Source organism: Chiloscyllium punctatum, chromosome 5 (assembly GCF_047496795.1).
Source record: "Chiloscyllium punctatum isolate Juve2018m chromosome 5, sChiPun1.3, whole genome shotgun sequence".
Classification (NCBI taxonomy): domain Eukaryota; kingdom Metazoa; phylum Chordata; class Chondrichthyes; order Orectolobiformes; family Hemiscylliidae; genus Chiloscyllium; species Chiloscyllium punctatum.
The window spans coordinates 6,844,833-6,866,091 of NC_092743.1; the positions used below are offsets into that span (position 1 = coordinate 6,844,833).

At 48.0% G+C, this 21,259-nt stretch overlaps 1 protein-coding gene across 6 annotated transcripts in view; it reads right to left on the reverse strand.

Annotated features, from left to right (window-relative positions):
* Nucleotides 1-21,259, reverse strand: part of ss18 (SS18 subunit of BAF chromatin remodeling complex) — a 78,164-nt gene that overhangs the window by 35,584 nt on the left and 21,321 nt on the right. For 5 of the 6 annotated variants that reach the window (XM_072569714.1, XM_072569708.1, XM_072569713.1 and 2 more), the window contains 5 exons: nucleotides 17,664-17,748; nucleotides 13,945-14,092; nucleotides 11,075-11,290; nucleotides 8,516-8,680; nucleotides 430-531 (listed from right to left, as the gene is read on the reverse strand). In XM_072569714.1, the coding sequence (XP_072425815.1) occupies nucleotides 430-531; nucleotides 8,516-8,680; nucleotides 11,075-11,290; nucleotides 13,945-14,092; nucleotides 17,664-17,748 (716 nt within the window). The remainder of the gene's footprint in view (nucleotides 1-429; nucleotides 532-8,515; nucleotides 8,681-11,074; nucleotides 11,291-13,944; nucleotides 14,093-17,663; nucleotides 17,749-21,259) is intronic. The other variant, XM_072569712.1, reaches the window with a different exon arrangement.

The window sequence follows — 21,259 nt, forward strand, 5'->3', positions numbered from 1 at the left end:
GGCATAAGCATTTCCTGATGAAGAGTTTAAACCCAAAACGTCGATTCTCCTGATCCTCGGATGCTCCCTGACCGGCTGTGCTTTTCCAGCACCACACCCTCGACTCTGAACTCCAGCATCTGCAGGCCTCACTGCCGCTTGGAGGGAGGGATGGACTGGATTAGACCCATGGATAAAGAACTGTCAAAGATATCCTGACAGTGCGAGATGAAGTGGAGAAGGTTCAGACTGAATCGGTCTCTTTGCTGTGACAATCCACATAGCCGTATCCAATAAGCCAGACACACTCACCCTACCCTCCGCCCAGCTGGGAGTGATCTATCACTGACGTAGCTGAACAGAACACGTGAAGAACAGTGAGAGATGAGAGTTACCTGCACGTATGCAACAGAACGCAGCAAGAACAAGGAGGTGATAGGTATATATTACCATCAGGATAATACTGCTGGTTCATGCTCTCTGGGGTCCCCTGTCCATGATTGAACTGGTCATTGTAGTAATCCTCCTGCCCTGCGTATTGCTGGAGAGGACCTAAAAGAAGACAGGGACAGTCTGACGTGAACTGCAGCCTTTTGTGTTTGGTATTTTCATTTCAGGAAGAGAAATATATACAAAGATATTTTGAGCTGATTAAAAACACCCTCGGATTTCTGAGCACACAACTGGCAAACATTCAACAGAATATACATGGCCAACTACCCAGGTCTCTATAAGACACAGGAGCAGAAGCAGGCCATTCAGCCCATTGAGTCTGCTCCCCCATTCAATGAGATCATGGCTGGTCTGATAATCCTCAACTCCACTTTCCTGCCTTCCCCCCACCACCACCCCCAACCCTTGATTCCCCTTGCTGATTAAAAATCTATGTCTCAGCCTTGACTATACTCAATGCCCCAGCCTCAGCAGCCCTCTGTGGTAAAGAATTCCACAGGTTCACTCCCCTCAGAGAAGAAATTCCTCCACATCTCTGTCTTAAAATGGGGACTCCTTATCCTGCAATTAGACCCATTAGTCCTAGACTCCCCCACAAGGGGAAACAACCTTTCTTATGAAGTCCTATTGAATCTTTTGTTTCAATAAGGTCACCTCTCATTCATTTGAATTCCAGGCCCAACTTACTCAACCTCTCCTCATAAGACAGTCTGTCCATACCAGGGATCAGCCCAAGTGAACCTTCTCTGGACTGTCTCCAATGTCCATCTTTCCTTAGACAAGGGGCAGAAAACTGTTCACATTATTCCAGCTGGGGTCTGATTAGTGCCTTGTATAGTCTTAGCAAAATCTCCCTACCTTTATACTCTATTCTCTTTGTAGTAAAGACCAACATTCCATTTACCTTGCCCACTATCCACTGAATGTAGCTTTTTGGGATTCATGGACGAGGACTAAGAAGGTAGAGTTGCTGTAGAGGGTGTGCAACAAAGGCTGATACTGGGAAGGACAGCACCGTCAGATGAGGAGAGATTAGTTTGACTGGGCCCTGTATTCACTCAAGTATAGAAGAATGAGAGGGGGATCTGACTGAAATGTGCAAAATTCTCGCAAGGCTGGACAGACTAGATACGGGGAGGGTGTTTCCCCCCTGGGTGGGGGAGTCTAGACCTGGGGACACATCTCAGGATACGGGGTAAACCATTTAGGACTCAGAGGGGGAAAATATTTCTTCCCTCAGACAGGAGGGACTCTGTGGAATTCTGGAGGCCGGGGAGGCCAAGTCACTGAATATATTCTGGAAAGAGATTGACATATTTTTCGGTTACAAAAGACAACAAAGGGAATGGCAAGAAAAACAGGAATATGTCGTTGAGATAGAGGATCAGCCACGATCATACTGAATGGTGGAGCAGGCTTGAAGGGCTGAATGGCCCACAACTGCTCCTCGTTTCTCTGTTTCTAATGATCCCTGGATATCCAGAAAACAGAGTCTCCTGACTTTCTCAGCGACAAGACAAATCATTTACAGATACCATAAAGGCGGCAAATAAAACATGGGACACCTGTCTGTATATGCCAGTGTTGGACTGGAGTGGATAAGGTCAGAAGTCACATGACACCAAGTTGTAGTCCAACAGGTTTATTTGAAGTCACAAGCTTTCAGAGCAGCGCTCCAAAAGAAGCACGGTCGTGTGATTTTTGACTTTATGCAGGATTTGCATCTGAATAAAAAGATGATCCGCAAGCAAATCACTTTCTTACAAATTGTTAATCTTCACAGACAGACAATCTTTCTGCGCAAGCACTTGAGACTTGACATATACTCCGACATCCACGCTGGTTATTTTTCTCAAATAAAACAATAAGTAAATAAAAGCTGGTCAGGAGATGGGTGTGTCACTGGTTGGGCCAGCATTCTCTGCCTGTTCCCCAGTTACCCTTCTCAAATAATTATCAGCACCAACAGACAAAAATAAACTCCTTGGCCTTTTGGCTTAGAACAATGTGTAGTTCCCGAGGACGAGAGGAAGAGATTCTGCTCGAGTGCTGCAGATTCGACGCAGCAGACGTGTGCTGGCGGGGGAGAAACCACGGGGGTTGTGTTGGGAGTCGTCGGAGCTGCCGGAGACCATCGCTGGATCGTGATAGGACGTTGGAGGTTAGTTTGGTTGTGCTGACCTGCTCTTGGTGGATCTTTATGCCGGCTTCGGCCTAACGCCAATTCAGGTACCAGCCAACCTCAAGAGCTATGGCCTCAGCAGCTGCTCGCAGCCCTGGCCAGGGCATTCGCAACACAGTCAGGGTGACTGTGAAGAAGGTGGAGGAGCATACACCAGTTGATTGGACAGTGTTAGCGAAGAAGATTTTGCTGGAGTGCTGCGGGTTCGAAGCAGCGGATGTGTACTCCCTAGAGGATTTCCCTGGGGCAGGCTATTTCAATGTGACCTTCAGGAGCATGAAGAATTACGAGCAGGTCCTGAAGGTCTTCAAGGAGAAGGAAGGGGAACCTCTGTTCTCCATCTTGTCGGCAGTCCCGTTGTGTGTGCTTCCTGCGCAAAGGAGTCGGGTTGTAACAATCCACATGTACAACCCCCACGTCCCAGCAGCGGATGTCCTGACCTTCCTGAGAAGATATGTCCAAGTCGAGGGAGAAAGCACCGATGTGGTCGATCCTTTCGGGACAGGGTAACCCTGAGGGTCGATGCCAGTGGGAACGCCCTCCAGCTTTGCCATTGGAGGAAGCAGAGGTTACCTGACGTATGCAGGGCAGCCGAAAGTGTGCCGAACCTGCGGGAGGTCAGGCCACATGGCGGCGGATTGTAAGGTGACCAAAACTGCAAGCAGGAAGGCCACCCGACCAAGGAATATAAAGTGGCCAAGAACTGTAATCTGTGCGGAGAGGCGGGCCACATGTACAAGGCCTGCCCAAGACGAGGGGCTGCCACCTATGCACAGATGGCCGGAGGTGGCAACACGAGCCGTGGACAGCCTAAGACCAGTAAGGTACCACAAACCAGCACGGGAACGGTGTCTGGTGGCACCCAGAAGGAAGGGCAGGCTGTAGCAGAGCAGACAGCAGACAGCGGGAAGGTGCAGCAGTCGATCCAAGCTCCTTCAAGACAGACGGAGGAAATGGAAGAGGAGGGATCAAAGGAAACAGAGGCTTGGATTACTGTCAAAAGCAGGAAGAGGAAACCTCTCAAGGCCCCCAAAGCCACCCAGCGAAGGGGGAAAACGACACCTACACGACGAGGATACAGGCAGCTCTTCCGACTGTGAGGACGGGTGCAAGGAGGGTCGTCACCAGAGGAAGAGACAGAGCGCCACGGGGGAAAAAGGAGGGCAGCACCACCCAAACAGGAAAAGACGATCCCTCTGAGGGGACGGGTAAAGACCAACTCCCCCCACCCGGTGAGAACCAAAAGGTACCCACCGGCCCACAGCTCCAGGTAACTGGGAGCAGCGGTCCTGTGACAGCCCCGCTGTCGGACAGAGAACTGGACTGTGCGGACCCTGGGCCTGACCCGAAGACACCAGAGTGGGGAATGGCCCCAGTGTGGAGCCGGACATCTACCTCAGCCCTAGGAGGGTCCAGCGGTGTGCCGTCACCACGGGGATGCACACAGCTACCCCAGAGAGGCAAGACCAGCCTGGACACTGGTAACCTTGTAAACTGTTAAAATGGGGATAAGAATTGCCAGCATCAATGTGCGTAGCATCAAATCGGCTACGCGGTGTGTTTCTATGATGGCCTTCCTGGCCAACGTTAAAGTCAACGTCCTGTTTCTGCAGGAGTGTGGGATCCCGCACCTCAGCAGCTACTGGAGATGGTCGAGCTTGTGGGCCCATGGGCCGTCAGTTTGGTCGGGGGGCAACAATAGCCACACCTCCGGCCTGGGTATCCTGTTGCGAGGAGACAACTTCACCATCTCTGAGGTTAAGGAGGTGGTGGGCGGGGCGCCTCCTCGTCACCGACGTCATGTACAGGAATGCTCCCCTGAGACTGATTAATGTGTTCGCCCCAGTGGGTAAGAATGAACGGTTGGCCGTCCTGCAGCAGCTTCCACTGTTGCTGGCTATGTCCAGGCAGGTCATTCTGGCCGGAGACTTCAACTGTATCATTGATGCAGATGGACGATCCGGCGGGGGGGGGGGGGGAACAGTAAACTGGACGCCACGTCCAGAGCCCTGATGGACACGGTCAAAGATGCCAAGCTGCACGATCTCTTCAGCACCCCTGCAGATGGAGCGCAGCGTAGATACACCTGGTCACGGGCAGACGGGTCTATCCGCTCAAGGATAGATTACCTGTTTGTGTCCCGAATGTTCTCGGTCAGATCCACCGACATCAAGCCGGTGTTCTTCTCTGACCACTGCCTCCTGCTGGCCGACTGTCACCTACAGGACGAGCAGCGGGCTGGTAAGGGAATGTGGAAGCTGAACACAAAGCTGTTGACCCTGGGAAACATTGAGGAGCTCAGGAGGGACTGCGCAGGTTGGAGAACCGTGAAGCCCCTGTTTGAGTCTCCAGCGGACTGGTGGGAAACAGTAAAAGGGAACATCAAGAGGTTCTTCATCCTCAAAAGGTGTTCAGGAGGTGAGAGAGAGGTGGGGGAAACTGTCCCAGCTCCAGGAAAGTATGCAGAACCTGCTCCTGCTGCAGACGATGGGGGTTGATGTCACGGAGGACCTCAAGGAGGTGAAGGGACAGCAAGCCTCGCTCTTTGCCTCGGAGGCCTCCAAGATAATCTTCCGGTCCAGGGTCTGCTCGGTGGAGCAGGACGAGACGTGCTCACGTTTCTTCTCCAGAAGGTGCACAAAGAGAGCTCCGTGCTCAGCAGCCTGAAGGAAGAAGATAGCTTGGTAACATCATCTCAGGCTGATATCATGAGGATCAGCAAATCCTTCTATGCCAGTCTGTTTGACGCGAAGCCAACCGACAGCACGGTCTCAGAGTTGTTCCTGTCCTCTATCATGGAGGTCTTAGACGACAGAACACGAGAGAGGCTGGACCAGCCGCTATCTCTGGACAAGCTGACCAAGGCCCTCGGGTCCTTTGAAAAGAATAAAACTCCCGGAAGCAACAGCTTACCGGTCGAGCTATATTCCGCTCTGTGGGACTTGATTGGCCAGGACCTGCTGGAGGTGTATGTCAGTATGCCTCGGGCAGGTACCATGAGTGAATCCATGAGGAAAGGCATCATCACCCTCGTCTACAAGGGGGAGAGGGAGGAATTCAAAAATTGGAGACCAATCTCACTGTTGAATGCGGATTACAAAATTTTGTCAAAGGTAATCGCCAACCGGGTCAGGTCTGCTCTGGGATCGGTTATTCATCCTGACCAAACCTGTGCTGTACCAGGCAGGAAGATCGCTGAGAGTCTCGCACTCCTCAGGGATACGATCGCCTATGTGCAGGACAGAGGGTTGGACACCTGCCTCATCAGCCTGGACCAGGAGAAAGCCTTTGACAGGATATCACATACGTACATGAGAGATGTTCTCTCCAAAATGGGCTTTGGGGAGGGAATCTGCAATTGGATCAGACTGCTCTACACCAACATTGTCAGTGCAGTCTCAATCAATGGGTGGGAATCAGATAGCTTCCCAGTCAGATCTGGAGGATGTGAGCCTGAGAGGGGTGACTATTCCTGGCAGGAGGGGCCTGCAGGTCAAGGCCTCCCTGTACATGGATGACGTCGCCGTTTTCTGCTCGGATCCACTGTCCGTGCACAGACTCATGTGCATCTGTGACCAGTTCGAACGGGCCTCGGGGGCCAAGGTAAACCGAGGCAAGAGTGAGGCCATGCTCTTCAGGAACTGGGCCGACCAATCCTCGATCCCCTTCACCGTCAGGACCGACCACCTGAAGGTGCTGGGTATTTGGTTCGATGGGGCTGGGGCATGTGCCAAGTCTTAGGAGGAGCATATCAGCAAAGTGAGGCAGAAACTGGCCAGATGGAAGCTACAGTCGCTCTCCATCGCAGGAGAAAATCCTGGTCATCAGGTGTGAGGCACTGTCATTGCTGTTATATGTGGCACAGGTCTGGCCTATTCCCAGAACCTGTGCCGCTGCAGTCACCTGGGCCTTCCAGTTTATATGGAGATCAAAGATGGACGGTCCGAAGGGACTCTATGTGTAAAGATCTGGGCAACGGGGGGAAAAAAACTCACCCAATGCCACCCTCACCCTGATGGCCACCTTTTGTGTGTGACTGCACCAAGCTGTGCGTGGATCCCCGGTACGCAAACACCAAGTGTCACTACGTACTGAGGTTCTACCTGTCCCCGGTGTTGCGAAGGATGGGACTGGTATCGCTATTGTGGAACGCTCTGAGTAGTTGGACCGTTCCGTACCCCCTGTCCTTCGTGGAGAAGTTTATGAAGAAAAACACCTTTGACCACAAGTCCATCAGGAAGTGGTCAGTACGTAGTGTCCTTGAGACCCTTCGGGAAAAGGAGAGGGCGGATCCTATTGAGCGGTTCCCTGAGCAGACTGTCAAAGCCATTTGGCAGAATGCCTCATTGCCAGAACTTTCCAACAAGCACCAAGACGTGGCTTGGCTGGTGGTGAGAAGGGCTCTGCCTGTGAGATCCTTTATGCACGCCCGGACTCTCAGCCGCACCGCACGCTGCCCTCGAAGCGGCTGCGGGGGGGACGAGACTGTCACACACCTCCTTCTGGAATGTGCCTATGTAGAAGATGTCTGGAGAGGAATGCAGTGGTGCTTGTTGAGGTTCGTCCCGAGCAGCACCATGACGCGGGACTCCATGCTCTACGGCCTGTTCCCCGGGACTCACACCGAGACAAACATTAACTGTGCCTGGAGGATCATCAACTTGGTGAAGGACACTCTCTGTGCGGTCCAAAACCTGTTGATCTTCCAGCTGAAGGAGTTGATCCCGACTGAGTGTTGCAGACTGGCACATTCCAAGGTCCAGGACTACGTGTTGAGGGACGCGTTGAAGCTTGGGGCAGCTGCTGCCAAGGTACAGTGGGGAAAGACCACCGTGTAACGTCTGCCTGCCTAAGAACAGGGGGCCCACGCAGTCATTTGGGCTCCGCTGATGTCTCAGCTAAATATCCAGATATATGATTGATAAGCGTACAGACCTGTATGTACAAATGATAAATTCTTTGTATGCAAAGAAATTGAATGTTTACGAATGTATGGCACGACCAACTGTACAGACCATCAAAATATTTTATGAATAAAGTTTATTTTTGAAATAAAAAAACATCAGAAATAAACTAGAACTTACCATTCACACAGTGGGGGTGGCTGGAGAGCAAGAGAAGGGATGGAAAAGTTCAGAAACATTTGCACATGGCACCAACTCATTCTGGGAACAGAGCGTCATTCAGCACACCTGCTTTAGCATCGTAGAGGCCAGCACTGGCAAACAACATGTGCCAGATTTTCCATTATTTAAACGGCCCCACAAGGTGATGATTAATGACTGCGACAGTCTGGGAGGCACTCAGCAATGCCACAAAGTGAAGTGGTTATCGAAGAAAGTGGCTCCTTCATCAACAAGATTTGACACAAATTATTGTGACTGCATCGATACCTGCCCCACAAAACTGCTTCTGGGCCAAAGAATGCCATTCGGCCCATCGTGCTTGCACTAACCCGGTACAGGTTTCCCCTGCTATCCAAAACTAGAGAGTTACTACGAAACCTTTTGTAAGCCGAAATGGCGTAAAGTGAAGGAGCATTAATTTATATGGGAAAAACGTCGCCTTTTTCGTAAAAGCGAGAATCCTCTTTGGCTTTCTTTCAGTTAGTGAAAACAGGTACAAATACAAGAGTGAAGGGACCGAAAGGGATCTTTCAAAAAGTGGGCAATACCTGTACCCACAAACGCAAACCTGACACCTGGGAGTTAATGACCTTTGGGATTTGAAGACCCATGGTGTCCCATTAATTACTGAACAACACACCCACACAGACACACACCAACACAGACAGACACACCCACCCACACACCCATCTGTTGCAACAGATGGAGGGCAGGAACAGTTCGCCCCCCCCCTCACCCCGTATGTTGCTGTGGCCATGTTTTGTGGTGCACCCACCTTGCTGAGCTGGTCTGTACGGAGGCATCTGTCTCTGGCCCATCATGTGGTTTGCCTGGTTCACCGGATTCATCATGGACATGGGCGGCTGGTTGGGGTAATGTGGGCTCGCCCCCTGGGGCATATTGTACTGCGAGGCAGATGCTTGTTGGTGCATCATGGGGCCTGAAAGATATACCACTATCAGTGAAAGTGTTCGCCATGCCCCACAATCCCAACCACACAGAAGGCAGCAGATAAACTGCCATCTCCACCCCCACCCCCCCCAATGACTGAACCTTCCACCAAGGGGGACAGCTGCTTGCTTTCCACTCAGTCCATGCCTCTCATAATTGTACACACCTCTATCAGGTCCTCGCTCGTTACTCAGAGACAATAATTAAGGTCCTACTCCATCTCCCTTGAATTTGTATTTTTTTTTGCAGGTTATGAGAGATCTGGCCAATGAAAACAGGGGCTACTAACTTCCTCCATTAAAACCCCTCAAGAATCTGGGAGCCTGGAATTGATACGCAGTGCCCAGTCCAAGAGCAAAAGGAGGAAGAATTCATTCTTTGGACAGAACTATACAACCCAGAAGGACACGGAGGAGAGGAAAGGTCCAAGCCACTGCTTTGGCGATACAGATTCAAACACGTATGGAACTTAAATGCACAATGTTTACTTTGTGGAGTGGAAATCTGTCTCAGGGACAGGTCACCACGAACTATCAATCATTGTGAAAACTCACCTGGGTCACTAATTTCCTTTAGGGACAGAAATCCTCCATTCTTAACCAGTTCGGCCTACATGTGACTCCAGACCGACCTCTATGACAGGATTCGAACCCAGGTCCCCACAACATTGCCTGGGTGAGGTTTGAGAAGATCTGTAGCTCAGGTGGGAGGTTCTAGATGTAGGTTTGCTTGCTGAGCTGGAAGGTTCATTTCCAGACGTTTCGTCACCCTCCTAGGAAACAACTTCAGCTTCGCCCAGAGGCCCACTGAAGATGTTACCGAGGAGGGTGACGAAACGTCTGGAAATTAACCTTCCAGCTCAGCGAGCAAAGCTACATGCATTGCCTGAGTGTCTGGATTAATAGTCTAGCAATCATACCACCAGGCCACTACCGCCTGCCAGACTCGCTGACCATTTTCAGCACTTTCTGCTGTTTTATACTGTATCCGGTTCACCCCATCACCATCTATACAGCACCAGAGGGGTCTCTTACACTCATCCAAGGTGGCAAATGCGGCATTAATTTAACCCCCACTTGAACAGTAACACCAACCAGCACATTGTTGATGTCCCGCTGCACGTTTGGCAGAGAGAACTGAGCTCAAATATCAGCCATCAGATTCAGAGGCGAGGGTGCTCTCCATTTCCCTCCTCAGCTCACCCTCTGCTATTATCCTAGATTCCTCTTCGGGCTATTTACACACTTTTAAAAGAGTATTCATTTACGGAATGAGAGCATCACCAGCCAGGCCAGCATCTATTGTCCATCCCTAAGTTAAGAGTCAACCACATCACTGTGGGTCTGGAGTCACATGCAGGCCAGACCAGGTAAGGACACTAGCGAACCAGATGGGTTTTTCCAACAATTGGCAATGGACCCACGGTCGTTGGACTCTTCAGACTAGATTTTTATTGAATTCAAGTTCCGCCATCTGCAGTGGCGGGATTCGAACCCAGGTCCCCAGAACATTACCTGAGTCTCCAGCGATAATACCACAGACCATTGCCTCTCATTGCCTAGTGTCAAAAAGTGTGATATTGGAAAAGCACAGCAGGTCAGGCAGCATCCAAGGAGCAGGAGAATCGACATTTTGAGCATAAGCCTTTCGTCAAGAACGCTATGCCTGAAATGTCGATTTTCCTGCTCCTCGGATGCTGCCTGACCTGCTGTGCTTTTCCAGCACCACACTTTCGACTCTGATCTGCAGTCCTCACTTTCTCCTCCTCCCCTTGCCAATCCCAGTACTTTGCCTGCAACTTCTCCTCGAAGCCACTCAACCTTCTGACTTGGAAATATATCACCGTTCCTTCAGAGTCGCTGGGTCAAAATCTTGGAATTACCTCCTTAAGGGACATTGTGGGTCTACCTACAGCACATGGATTGCAGCGGTTCAAGAGGGCAGCTCACCTCCCGCCTTCAAGGGGCAACTAGGGAGCTTGCGGGTGAGTGGGCCTCCCAATTGCCCTTGGGGAATGTGAACAGACCTCAGCACCCCTCCCTAACTCTGCAACCTCCTCCAGCTCCAAAACCCTTCAGAATATCTGCAATTCTCCAGCATTAGATCTCATGGACACCCCCTGTTTGCTCCACCACTGACAGAAATGTCTTCAGCAGATGCTTGGACCTTAAATGCTGGAATTGCCCCTCTCTCTTCCATTAAAAATACCCCTTTGAAACAAGCTTTCTGTCACCTGTCACATGACAGGCTCAGTGTTAAATTTTGCATTATTTACTGTTCCTGTACAACACTCTGGCATGTGTCAGCTATGTTACAGGCATTACATAAATACAGATTGTTGTTGTTGTTGCTCAGTGGGGAGGCGAGCACATTTGTTACTCACCTTGGCTCGGCTGCATATTCATGTTTGTTCGAGGGCCGTAGTTACTCATTGATTGTCCCGGGTTCATATTCATCTGGCTCTGCACTGGCATTCCCTGTGAAGATGGCACTGAATGACTGTAGCCTCCCATGGAGCCATGGCTACTGGTTGGCATGGTAACTGAGGCATTGGCCATGCTCGGTTGGCCTGGCCCTTGCACTGGCATGTGGTTTGGGCCTGGCAAATTTGAAGAAACAAACAGACGTTTTAGAAACCAGATTATCGATATCCCCCTGGCTCCTTCAACCCAGTAACACACTTGCCCATAACTGCATGAAATCCACATAGACACTGCGATCAGACAAAATTTTTTTAATTGTTAGCTACATTTACGTAGCACTTTTTGTCACCTCTGGTCATCTTAAAGTGCTTGAGTGTCTGCTGGAATGCATGAAAAATACTCAGCAAAATCCCCTTTGACCAGCCATGTGATAAGGAGCATAGAATCGTAGAATCACTACAGTGTGGAAGCAGGCCATTCAGACCATTGAATCCACACTGACCCTCTGTAGAGCATCTCACCCAACCCCGTACCCTACCCTGTAACCCTGCATTTCCCATGGCTAGCCTACACATCCCTGTAAACTATGGGCAATTTAGCTCAGCCAATCCACATAACCTGCACACCTTTTGGATTGTGGGAGGAAACCCACGTAGACACAGGGAGAACATACAAACTCCACACAGACAGTTGCCAGAGGCTGGAATCGAACCTAGGTCCCTGGCGCTGTGAGGCAGCAGTGCTAACCACTGAGCCACCGTGCCACCCTATCAAGGAGACCCGATAGGCTGAATGACCAATATCTGCTCCACATCTTATCGGCTTCTTGTGATACTGACTTTATTTATTCATTGCTGTATGGGCCAACATTTATTGCCCATCCCTAATTGTCCAGAACGTAGTGAAGAGTCAACCACATTGCTATTGGTCTGCAGTCACAGGTAGGCCAGACCTGGTAAGGATGGCAGATTTCCATCAGTGAACCAGATGGGTTTTTAGAATAATTCACACTGGTTTCACAATAGTTCCAGATTTTTAAAAACTGAAATCAAATTTCACCATCTGGCACGGTGGGATTTGAAGCCATGGCCCCAGAATGTTAACGCAAGGTTGGCTGGGTTCCAAGCCCACATGACCACTACACCATAACTTTCGCTTGAGACTTAACTAACACCCCAGAGGGAGTGCAGAGGATGTCACCTGGGATGGAGCCTCTCAGCAATGGAGAGAGGCTGGATATGTTTGGGGAGTTTTCTGTGGAGCAGAGAGGGTTGGGGGGAGACCTGATAGAGGGGTGTAAGATTATGAAGGGCATGGACAGGGTGGGGATAGAAAGCATCTGTTCCCCTTTGTTGAAGAGTTAATAACAAGAGGGTACCATTTTAAGGTGAAAGGCAGGAGGTTTAGAGGGGATTTGAAGAAATGATTTTTTACCCAGAGGGTGGTGAGGGTCTGGAATGTTCTGTCTGGGAGGGTAGTTGAGGTGGAAAACCTCACCACATTTAAAACATCCTTGGATAGGCACTTGAAATGTCATAACATTCAAGGCTATGGGTTAAGCGTGGGAAAGTGGGACTCGTATAGATCTAGAAGAGTTTTCTTGCCTGTTGATGAACTGAAGGCCTTCTTCTGTAATGTTTGATTCAATGATTCTTTGAACAAGAATCACTGCTTTACATCCAGCCAAAACTTAGCTTAATATCTCATCTGAAAGACAGGATCTGTAACAAAGCTGCAGTCCCACAAAGCTGCACTGCAGGGCCAGCCTTGATTTTTGTGCTCAGGCCCAGGAGTGGGATTTGAACTCAGAACTTCATGACTCAGTGTTTGTAACCATCGAGCAACGACTGACAGATCAGAGTAACAAGATGGAGGGATAACCTTAAAGATCCCTCATGCCTGCTGACTTGCTACAGTATGAAGGTACACAGACATAAGCTGTGAGCTCAAACAGGAAAAGGGGTCACAGATTGAAGATTTCATTGGTGAGGTACCAGCCCTTATCATCCAATTCCATGACCCAAGTGCTGGAAAACATTGGGTGGCTCTTTGGCGAATACACGTATTTTTTTTAAAATTCATTCATGGGAACACGGTGGTGAAGTCAGCATTTGGTGCCCATCCCTCTTTGCCCCTTGAACTGATTACATTATTGGGCTATTTCGGGAGTCAGTTAACAGGATAGAAGGCTTAGGAGCAGGAGTAGACCATTCAGCCCCTCAAGCCTATTCTACCCTATAATACCATCATGGCTAATCTCATGTCGGCCTCAACTCCCCTTTCCTGCCCACTCTCAATAACCCTTCACTAATTTAAAATTGGTATCCTTCTTAAAATTTACTCAGTGTCCCAGCATTCCCCGCACTCTGGGGGAAGTGAATCCCACAGATTCAAGTCTCTTTGAGAGAAGTAATTCCTCTCCATCTCTGTTTTAAATTTGCCCCCCCTTATCATAAAGCTATGACCTCTCGTTCTAGATTTCCTCCACATGAGAAAACGCACAATCTACATTTAAATCCACACCCTAAAACTCACTCCCTTGCTGCTTCTTCCACCCCTCAACAGATCCCTTTTGAAACCCTCTTTCTTCCTCTGCTCCAGGACAATAATTGTTAGCTATTCTGGTGACATCATTGCCAGAGATTGAATATCAAACGAACGCAGGCACCAACATCTGTCTCGAATTGAACCAAAGTTGCAGGGCTGTTGGTTTATCAGCAGTTCAGGTTCCAGAAGGTTCCAGAACCCTCAAATACCAGCTTCCCGTCAGCGGCGTTGAGAAGTGGCTTAGCCCAGGCAGAGGGTATCTGAGACCACAGGGGAGACTCACCAGGTATTTGTCCATTCATCTGATTCTGCATGTGTGATGTCGGGGGCCCTCCCCCACCTCCACCAACCATACTGTCTGTGCCCATGCTGTGCCCGGGAGGGAGCTGGTTCATTCCACCAGGTCCCATGGGCATGGACTGTGTGGGAGGCTGAAACACACAAAGAGCTACAATCACAATGGGAGACAAGGTGCAGCCCTCACTTCCACACCTCAGAGATGCCACTACATTAGAATTAACTTCATTGTCACACGTCCTCCAAATGAGTCATTCTGTTACAACGCACGTTTCTCAACGTATATTCACTGTATTGCAATTGACGAACTGGGGCCACTGTTTCTAAAGAGCGAAATTTTAAAACGCATGTTGCCTGTAATGCAATTACATCACCAACACTTTTAAGTACTGTTTCTAAAGCGCAATTATTCTGTAAAGCGGGTTGCACAGGAATACAACCATCGTGTTACAGGGGAACTGTACAGTCCAAGGTGTGTACAAGCCATCTTAGGTACAAGGTACACCTTCTTCAGTTATGTGTTTTCAGAAAACAGAGATATAGTTCGTAAGTTTGCAGACACCAAAATTGGAGATGTAGTGGACAGCGAAGATGGTTTCCTCAGATTACAACAGGATCTTGACCAGATGGGCCAATGGGCTGAGGAGTGGAAGATGGAGTTTAATCTAGATAAATGCGAGGTGCTGCATTTTGGGAAAGCAAATCTTATCAGGACTTATACACTTAATGGTAAGGTCCTAGGGAGTGTTGCTGAACAAAGAGACCTTGGAGTGCAGGTTCATAGCTCCTTGAAAGTAGATTCACAGATAGACAGCATAGTGAAGAAGGTGTTTGGTATGCTTTCCTTTATTGGTCAGAGTATTGAGTACAGGAGTTGGGAGGTCATGGTGCGGCTGTACAGGACATTGGTTAGGCCACTTTTGGACTATTGCCTGCAATTTTGGTCTCTTTCCTATCAGAAAGATGCTGTGAAACTTGGAAAGGGTTCAGAAAAGATTTACAGGAGGATTTGAGCTATAGGAAAAGGCTCAACAGGCTGGGGCTGTTTTCCCTGGAGTCTCAGAGGCTGAGGGGTGACCTTATAGAAGTTTATTAAATCATGAGGGACATAGATAGGGCAAATAGACATGGTCTTTTTCCTGGGGTGGGGGGGGAGTCCAGAACTAAAGGGCATAGGTTTAGGGTGAGAGGGGAAAGATATAAAAGAGACCTAAGGGGCAATGTTTTCACGAAGAGGGTGGTACATGTATGGAATGAGCTGCCAGAGGAAGTGGCTAGTACAATTGCAATATTTAAAAGGCATCTGGATGGGTATATGAATAGGAAGGATTTGGAGGGATATGGTTCGGGTGCTGGCAGGTGGGACTAGACTGGTCACCATGGACGAGTTGAACTGAAGGGTTTATTTCCGTGCTGTACATCTCTATCACTCTATAAGTAGAAGTCTAGCATTGCAGATTTTAGGAATACATTATAAAAGAGAGAGGGAAAAAAAATGTCAGAATAACGGTCTTCCAAATCAATCCATGCTGGCACCTCATCTCCAAACCATGCCTGGCTTCATCTTAAGGTTCACAAGGCCAGGAGATCACTCTGGAATCACCTCATCGAGGTTTATCCCATCCAGGCATCTACTGTACTTAGGATTCATAATACTGACCACGTGTCACAATTTCTTGCAGTGCAGTGGGAGTGTCCTTATCTCTGAGCCAGGAGAGCTGGGTTCTAATCCCACCTGCTCCAAAGGTGCATCATAACATTTCCAAGTGGGGTGATTAGGAAACATCGAAAATGGTTTACTTAGACGGACATGGAGGAGAGATTAGGGATAGACCCAGGGTCCAGAAGAACATTCAACCAAAGGAGCTGGAATAGGCCATTCAGCCCATCCAAATTGCTCAATACAATAATCAACTCCACTGGAGTTCTCAACTCCACTTCCTGCATGGTCCCACCCACCCCCTCAGCACTTAACTGCCTTGTTGACCAAACTCAGTCTAAACCGGTATTGAATACATTCAGTAACACAGCCTCCACTGCTCACTGGGGAAGGGAGTTCCACAGATTAATGGCCCTCAAAAACAAAAAGAAAAATTCCTTAACTCTATCTTCAGTGGGAGACCCTTCATGTTATAACTGTGGTTGCATTTTCTTTCACAAGAGGAAACACAGTCTCTCAGTATCCACCCTGTCACTTCCTGTCAGATTGCGAGAGTGTTCCCTACATTCAGGCCCGATATGAAGGGGTTGTCTTATCAAGAAAGATTGAACTGTTTAGGCCTATACACTGTGCAATTTAGAAGCAAGAGAGGAGGTCTAATTGAGGTGTACAGGATACTAAAGGGGATTGACACAGTAGACGTGGAGAGGATGTTTATTCACGTGGGGTCAATCGCAATTGACAGGTCACAGCATGAGAATAAGGGGGGGGGGGGCAGATTTAAACAGAGATGGGGAGGAACGACTTCTGTCAAAGGGACATGGACTCACTCCCACCAGAGTGCGGGGGATGCTGGGACACGGAGTAAATTTAAGGAAGGGACAGACAGATTTTTAATCAGCAACGGATTGGAGGGTTATGGGCACCGGGCAGGAAAGTATAGTTGAGACTGAGGTGAGATCAGCCATGATTGTATTACAGGGTGGAATAGGCTTGAGGGGCTGAATGGCCTCCTCCTGTTCCTAGTTTTTATGTTCTCATGTTCAATATGTTCACCTCTCATTCCTTTCAACTCCAGCAGATACAGAATCAGCCCATTCTAGCTGCTTGTGGTCAGATAAAACCCCCTCACCCTGATAAACCAGTCTGGTGACTCTTCTCCTTATAGCCTCCAGTGTTAGTCTATCCTGTCTTAACAAAGCGACCAAACTGCACAGAATACTTGAGGCGTGCTCTTGCTGAGGTGGTGAAGGAGAGATTTAATTGAGGAGTTTCCGATGAGCAGAGGATTTCAATAAGTAGGAAGCAACCTCCCTGGTTGTGGGAAAGGGGACTGCAGAGAGGATACAGCAGACTGGAAGCTGAAAATTCCAGCCAGCCCATTCAGGAGTGAGGGTAGGAAGCAGGGGCCCACATAATGTGAAAGGGGGTTTGGGTGGGCAGTGTTGGCAGTAAACAGGAATATACTTCTGGCTCATCCTTGCTCCCCCCTCACAAAAACAACACTTTGAAGCCACAAATGACGCCAATGAGTTTGGTTCAAATGCCAAGGCTAAAGGTTCGTCTGTTTATGTTCATACTCATATCAGATTCAAACTTTAACTGTTTCCCTCCACTGATTTGCTGAGTTTCTCCAGCATTTGGAGTTTGCTTCAGACTTCCAGCGGAGTTTTGCTTTCATGTCTCTCAGTATCTACCCTGTCAATCCACTTCAGAAATGTGACTCTTTCAATGATGAGATCACCTTTCATTCCTCTAAACTCTGCAGGATACCATTTAGATTAACTCAACCACGCAGCACATAGACAACCCTCACTCATGGTAAGGACCAATATAGCGAATATTACCGAGAGCAATTAATAAACATGCAGAATGGACAGAGAGTTGGCACATTAATGTCACCGCAGGTAAGACAGAAATAATTAACTCCAGATTGCAGTTCCCACTCTTTCTGGCTCCCGAAAGGATTACAAACACCTGTACATCAGAGATTCAGCAAGCTTAATATTGTTTTACAAAATCCTACTGAAAAAAAAAGGACTTACAGCTGGTAAGAGTGACTGCATGTTCTGATTGGAATCTGCTATTGTTGCCAGATAGACCAAATTTCTATGAAGCATTTGCTGGTACCTGCAGGAGGAGGGAGAAAAAACAGTTTTATCAAAAGAATCATGGACCATACTTGTTTAAAGATTCAGCATCGAAACCGCGATCAAAGAATTAATTTCAGGTCGAGTTTAAAGCTCTGAATCATCCCAGGAGTTTCCCGAATACACATGCAGACATGAACATGCCCGGTTGAGCCATGACTCACTGAGGCAGAAGGTTATGGGCTCTCAGGTTGCACTCCAGAGATACAGTCAGACATACAGGACAGCATGGGGTTACCACCAAGTCAAAGGCCTTGCCTTGCAGATGACCAACGAGAGCATGCTCCCTCCCCACCCCCCCGCAAACCGTCTTACTTTCCAAGTGGGTGTGTAAGTTCCCTGTGCCTCTGTTTTGAAGAGGGAGGGTGTTCACCCATTGTCCTCAAACAATATCAAACCAACAAGAGCAGGCTATTTGGCCCCTTGAGCCTGCTCCACCATTCAATGAGGTCATGGCTGATCTAATTGTACCTCACCGCCACATTCCTGCATATCCCCGAATAATCTTTCAATGAAGCTGATGACAGTCATTTTTAAAACCATAGCTTGTGGCTGCTCACTTGTACAAATGTGCTTGTTACATCACATGGGATTAGGCTGGGGGTGGTGGGAATTTGAAGCTGGTGAAGTCTATGTTGAGGTCATTGGACTGTAAACTCCCCAGCAGAACAACAAAAGTCATAGAAAGATGACAGAGAATGTGCTTTGTACACACCATGGAGCATCAAGGAACCAAGTTATATGTTGGCTGATCAACCTTCAGCTCCACGGTATCAGACGAGCACTTGCAAGTGGGAGTCTACGGGGGAGCTGTGACTAATGTTCTGATTACCGACAATGACTCAAATCTTGAAAGGTCAGCCACAATTTCTTGACTGACTTACAGTATTAAATATCTCTTTAGAACATGCTGAATTTCATCAGTTTTTAAGCTTGTGAGATGACAAAGGGAACTTATTCCAACCTCTGAGGCGCCTGGGAGTGCAGTAGAATGAGAGGTGATCAATCATGCCTCAAAAAACACTTCTAATTCTTAAAATAAAAGAGTTAAATGCACAACTCTCAAACTTTGACAAAATAATGAGTGCAAAATAAAAAGCCATAATCTGACTCTAATTCATAAATGCAATAAGGAACACAGTGAAAATCTAGCAAAGTGAGAAAGTGGAATGTGTGTGAGGGGAATCATATTTACTCATTGAAAGGGGGTGCTAGATAAATAGCAGAGCGAGAGGAAGTGATTGGAGTTAGATCACACAACCTTACCAGCCCAGGTGTCATAACATTCAGGGCAATGGCTGACAGCAGGAAAGTGGGGTAAGGTTAGGTTGTAGTTTATTTTTGGCAGTACAGACTTGATCAGCCAAATGGCCTTTTCTGTACTGGATGATTCCATGGATGCAAGAGGGTATAAGGAAGTTATAAAGGGATAGAGACGGATTCATTGGGCAAAGATGTGGTAAATAGATGAAATTGTCCCGTTTGGCAGGAAGAATAAAAACAAGCATGTTCTGTACATGGTGAGAGATTACAGAATTGGGTTCCATGGAAGGGGAGAAGTTTGGTTCTCTGTGGCATAAGCGCTCCTTTAATCTGTGGTTACTGATTAACTGTGTCTCCTTACTCATTCTGCTGCTCTGAAGAAATTGTTTCAGATCATAGAATCCCTACAGTTTGGAAGCAAGTTTTTAACAATATTTTCACAGTCAGAGTCTGCTGCAAATGCTTGGGAATCCCTTACCATTCAAATCTGAAGCAATGACCTTGAAGCACAGGAGCCACAACTGAAGTTGAACGACATGCTGGTGTTAATAATGCAGCAGACACACAACAAAAACTCAATAACACACACCCTTAAACAAGGGACACAGCTGGTGCAATAGTTTAATACTACAAAAGGTATAAAGTAGCAGGGCTGATTGGAAAAGATCACAGAATACCATTTCTATATGGAGTGAAAAGAAATCAAATCTCATCTGCAAAGAGAAAGGGAAATCTACTGAAGTTTGTGAATGCAAAGTTGCATTCTGCCATAGGGCACGCTGATAACCTTCCAGAAAATCATTAATCTGTAAAATACAGCGAATAAAATAAAGTGCGGGGGGAATAAAAGGAGACGAATTCTCTGACAGTATCATTACAACCCTATCCTGGCCAGAGTCCCATACTTTTGTCTTAATTCATTCAAAGGTGATGGAAAGCCACCATTTGCAGTTCACCCTTGAGTTAAGAGACTGGATTGGGTTTTTCTTCAGATGGCCGCTAAGAGGCATCCACCTTGGTGTGGGCTTGGAGTCGTGTGTGCACCAGACTGGGTAAACACAGCAGGGTGCTCACAACCAATCACGGTCACCACCATGGGGACCAGCTTTAAAACCTGTGACTTTTTTTTTTGAATCAACTGAATTTAAATAAATCTGCCAGCTATTGCAATCAAGATTGTGGAAAAGGGCTTCTGGGTTCCCAGTTCGGCAACCACAAGACATAGAGAAACAGGCCATCCAGCCCATCGAGTCTACTCCATCACTCAATGGGATCATGGCTGATCTGATAATCCTCAACTCCACTCTCCTGCCTTTTCCCCATAACCCTCGATTCCCCTTTTTGATTAAAAATCTGTCTGTCTCAGCCTTGAATATACTCAATGCCCCAGCCTTGACAGCCCTCGGAGGGAAAAAATTCCACAGATTCACTCCCCTCTGAAAGAAGAAATTCCTCCTCATCTTCAAATTAAACAGGTGACCCCTTAAACTGAGATAATGTCATCTGGTCCTTGCTAAAGATTCCACGAACAAAAAGTTGCAAATCACTGCCATCATTAAGAAAGGAAGTTATAGAGGGTTGGGTTGTGAGGGGCTGATGACTGATGTGTACAAAATTGCCTCTGTGTTAATTTTACGACCACGTATTTAACAGAGCACCACATTTAAAGGGTGGTTAACAGAATCAGGGCTTATGGAATAGGAGGGTCTGTGTCCAATGGGATAACAATACATTGGTCATAAGGACACAAAGCTGTGATCTATGATAGGTGGCAGACAGCGCTGTTCCCAGAGGGTCAACCGCTTTTTATAATTCATGGAAACAATCCTGGAAGACAGGGAAAAATGCCAAACTTCTCTGATTCCACCAAGGTCGGAGGAGGGGCGAATAGTGGGAATGAGATGAACTATCGGGGCCAGGTTGGCAGACTCATGGCAGGTGGCGGTTATTAAGTGTGAGGTGATGCATTGGGCAGAAGGGTTGGGGGAGAGCTAACATCAACTACATGGCAGTTATGGACAGCATGCCCCCAGGGCACACGTCTACTGGGCTTTGAGACCGCAGAACGTTTTGAGTGAGAGTAGCGAGCAAAGCATGCACTTACCAAACTGAGGAGCAAAATACAAAAGCAGGGAAAACACAGCAAACCTTTAGAAAGTTCTGGTTTGGGTCCCAGTTGGAGTTTTGTGTCCAGTTCTCACCACCACCCCCCTGTACTTCAGGAAGGG